This window comes from Littorina saxatilis, unplaced genomic scaffold (assembly GCF_037325665.1).
Source record: "Littorina saxatilis isolate snail1 unplaced genomic scaffold, US_GU_Lsax_2.0 scaffold_3198, whole genome shotgun sequence".
NCBI classification, from domain to species: Eukaryota; Metazoa; Mollusca; class Gastropoda; order Littorinimorpha; family Littorinidae; genus Littorina; species Littorina saxatilis.
Window position 1 is genome coordinate 1 of NW_027129524.1, and position 3,479 is coordinate 3,479.

Genomic DNA, 3,479 nt, shown 5'->3' on the forward strand with positions numbered 1-3,479 from the left:
CACCATACTGGCTCCTCATCCAAGGGTAGATGGGCGTCTGCACAGAGTTGCCTCCCCCGCCACTGCCGCCACCACCGGAGTTGTCCCCCTTGCTCTCTGCTTCTGCTTCCTCCGTCTCTGACCCCCTGTCTCCCTCAGACTCTACGACACCCACGGGGAAGGGAGCCCCGGGGTCGGGACTGGGTGTGTTGGGGTGGGAACCGTCGCTAGGGCTGTCGTGGCTCTCGTATTTATGACCCCCGTTACCTTGGCAACGGACAGTAAATCTCAAGCCCCCGTCAAGCGACGCCGAGGCCTCTTCCAGAAGAGTGGTGCTGTTGTTCGAAGTAGCAGCATTAGGGGAAGTAACTCCTACTGCTGCTGGGAGGTTGGAACCGAGACTAGTTGTAGAAGAGGTGCATGATGGGGAGAGGAGGTTGTTAGTGTTATTGGTGGTGGTGGTGGTGGTGGGGCTGCGAGAGAGGGGAAGATGAGGGTTGTTGTTGTAGTTGTTGGTGGTGGTGGTGGTGGAGGTATTGTCGTTGGAATGTTGATGAAGATGGGAGTGGTGGGGGTGTCGGCTATGAGCAACGGGAGGAGGGGGAGGGGAGGAGAAGGGGGAGCAGGTACTGTCGTTCAGGAAGTGATTACTCGTGCTGTTGTTGTTGCTGTTGACGTTGGCGCTAAGACTGTGGGTCAAAGCGTCCATCCGGCAGGAAGATCCTCCCCCTCCGCTCGTTGCTGCGTCCAGGATGGAGGTAGCAGGGTCTGGCGTCGGCGCGGGCGATAAGGAAGTTGTCGCAGTCGTAGAAGAGCCGCTGCCCCGGAAGTAATCCCCGGGCAGGTGGTGAGGTGAAGGGTGAGAGGTCATAGAGGGCAAGGTCGGAGGTGACGAGATGGGACGAACGTCCAGGGGGTCGTAGGGAGGAAACCTTGGATACCCCCCTCCTCCTCCACCTCCCTCTCCCCCTCCTTGAATATAAGCGTTGTAAGAGTTGTGGTAGTGTTGTAGATGTCGCATAGAGGTGGCGTAATGCCCGCCGTCGCCGGCGCCGGCAACCCCACCAGCGCCGCTACCACCACCGTGAAGAAATCCACCCGTATGGGCAGGACTGTGGCCGAGGTGGTGGTGGTGAGTGGGGAGGGGGGAACCTGTCACCTGTCCCCCACACCCCATGCTGTCCATCTGGGAGGAGTACGGGTACGCGGCGTGGTGGGGGTGGTGGTGGGAGGGGAATGGGTGGGACCCCCCGCTCAGGTAAGCACTCATGCTGGTGTCCATACCTCCTAACATTCTTTTTTAATTGTTTTTTACTTTTTTATAGTAATCACAGCTTTTGATGAAGATTGACAATTACCTCTGTTGGTGATTTGAGGCCCGAGCGACCAAAAACGTGTTCTGTCTATTATCCCCAGAGATTACGAAGACATTGTATCTGTTTTACTACCGCACATCTGTTTTACTACCGCACATCTGTTTATTCACTGCTACTGAATAACCAGTGCATAAGTTTGTTAGTTATTGATTTTGAGGGCAGCGGTGGCTAACCGTCGAATGAGGTTTTGCATAACTGTTATTCCAAGAGAATACAGAAAGAGTTCATCTACTTTTCCACCACATAGTTATCAGTTTAGTCACAGGTACTGATTCGACGATGCACACGTTTGTCAGTTATGGAGTTTGAGGGCAATGGTGGCTAAACGAATGTTCTGTGTGAGTGCTATTCCAAGAGATCACAGAAATGATTCCTCTGTTTTACCAGAACGTATCAGTAAAAGTTTGTTAGTTAACGAGGTTGAGGGCAGTGGAAGCTAAAAGAAGGTTCTGCATGACCGTCATTCCATGAGATTACAAAAATGGTTACTCGTTTAAGAACAACATATCAGTGCATTTCTGAAGCCTTAACAATGCAGGCTGTATGAATGCTACACGAAAACCCGTTGCTTTCTCTTCCTCTCTTTCCTTCTTTTTTTTTTTTAGTCACACAAATTTGATGGATGACTGTGTTTGTGTATTGGTCTACACAGAATAAGATCAGATTAAGGAGGGCTTTATTTGTCAATTGTCTTGAAGTCAATCCAGATTTGATATAGGCTAGCTGGGCGACTCTTGTCCAGCGTACGTAAGCTTTTTGATCAAAGTACAAAGGTAAAAAATGCCTTTCATTCGATGCAAATGTCAACCATCGTAAATTTCCACACAGGCAAGGGGTATTATTATTTGCTGGTCAGAACACTTGAGAAAGACGTTGAAATCAAGCGTCAATTGTACGTCACGCCATTTCCGTCACTGCAGCAGAATTTTCGACGCGGTCGGCATGGATTGGCTGTGGTCGCCGAGACTCGGACGTGACGTCATCCCTCGCCGTCAGATTTACGTCACTCTATTTCCGTCACTCTAAGTCTGGTCGCTGTCAGCAGCGCCCAACGCCAGGACGTGAGAGAGACGTGTGGAAGACGACAGCTTTGTGAGATCTGAAACAAAAGCAGCGTGCCAAGTTTAGCAACGGTGAAATGGCCGGAGGTGTGAATAGGGAGGGAACTGAAGGGAGGGAGAGGACATCAGGGTGGTGGAGGGAGAAAGACATTGCAAGAACATGTATGAAGAGTTATGAGTCTTGTTTATGATCCGCTGTCCTATAATTCATTCATCTTTTTTTTTCTTTTTCGCTCCCTTCCCCCTCTCTCCGCCCCCTTTCTCTCTGTGTGTATCCGTCGCTGCCCCTTCCTGCCTCTTTCTCTTTTAACGTTGTGAACTACGGTAATAAAAAAAAAAAAAAAACAAGAACGATTACCTACATGAGCAAATTAGAATAAATGAATTAATTAATTAATGGATCACACAATCAATGAATCAATCAATCGATCCATCAATCAATCAATAAATCAATCAACCAATCCATCAATTCATCAATTCATCAATTCATCAATTCATCAATTCATCAATCCATCAATCCATCAATCAATCAATCAATCAAAAATCAATCAAAAAATCAATCAATCAATCAATCAATCAATCATTCAATCTGTCCTAAATTGTGGTGTTGTTGTTTGATAAAGTTGTATAAAACAAGAAATTCCTCCGATAGGAAAAACACCCCCTATAAAGGGAAATAACCTTCTCAGTTGGTGGCAGTGAGAATGGTTATTTCCCTTTGACCAACGGGGGTGTGCCTCTATAAGTCCTTGTATAATTTTAATCCACCAATAACTCCCTAACCGTGTGTTTGACTGGTCCCAATTTTTGTAAGGACCGTCTCAGGAATGTATAGAACCTGTTCACCAAGTTTGGTGACGATCGGTCCGTTCACTCTTGAGATCTATATGCGAACACAAACAAACACACAAACAAACACATCGAGTGAAACCTATACACACCCCTATACCGGGGGTGTAAAACCCTGAGAAAATGGAGTCTGTTTTCCAAGACACTTCTATAGGTTATAATAAGAGTGTAGTGAAATAAACGTGTGCAAATCTTTACATTCAGACGTAAGTTG

General features: G+C 47.5%; 1 protein-coding gene across 1 annotated transcript; it reads right to left on the reverse strand.

The window, feature by feature from the left end:
• Position 1: 1 nt before the first annotated feature.
• Positions 2 to 1,273, reverse strand: LOC138957764 (homeobox protein Hox-A5-like; the record flags this gene model as incomplete). Its single annotated transcript, XM_070328822.1, is given in 1 exon segment — positions 2 to 1,273. A coding segment is annotated over 1 exon segment (1,272 nt), but the record flags the coding sequence as incomplete, so codon positions are not given.
• Between the last annotated feature and the right edge of the window lie 2,206 nt (positions 1,274 to 3,479).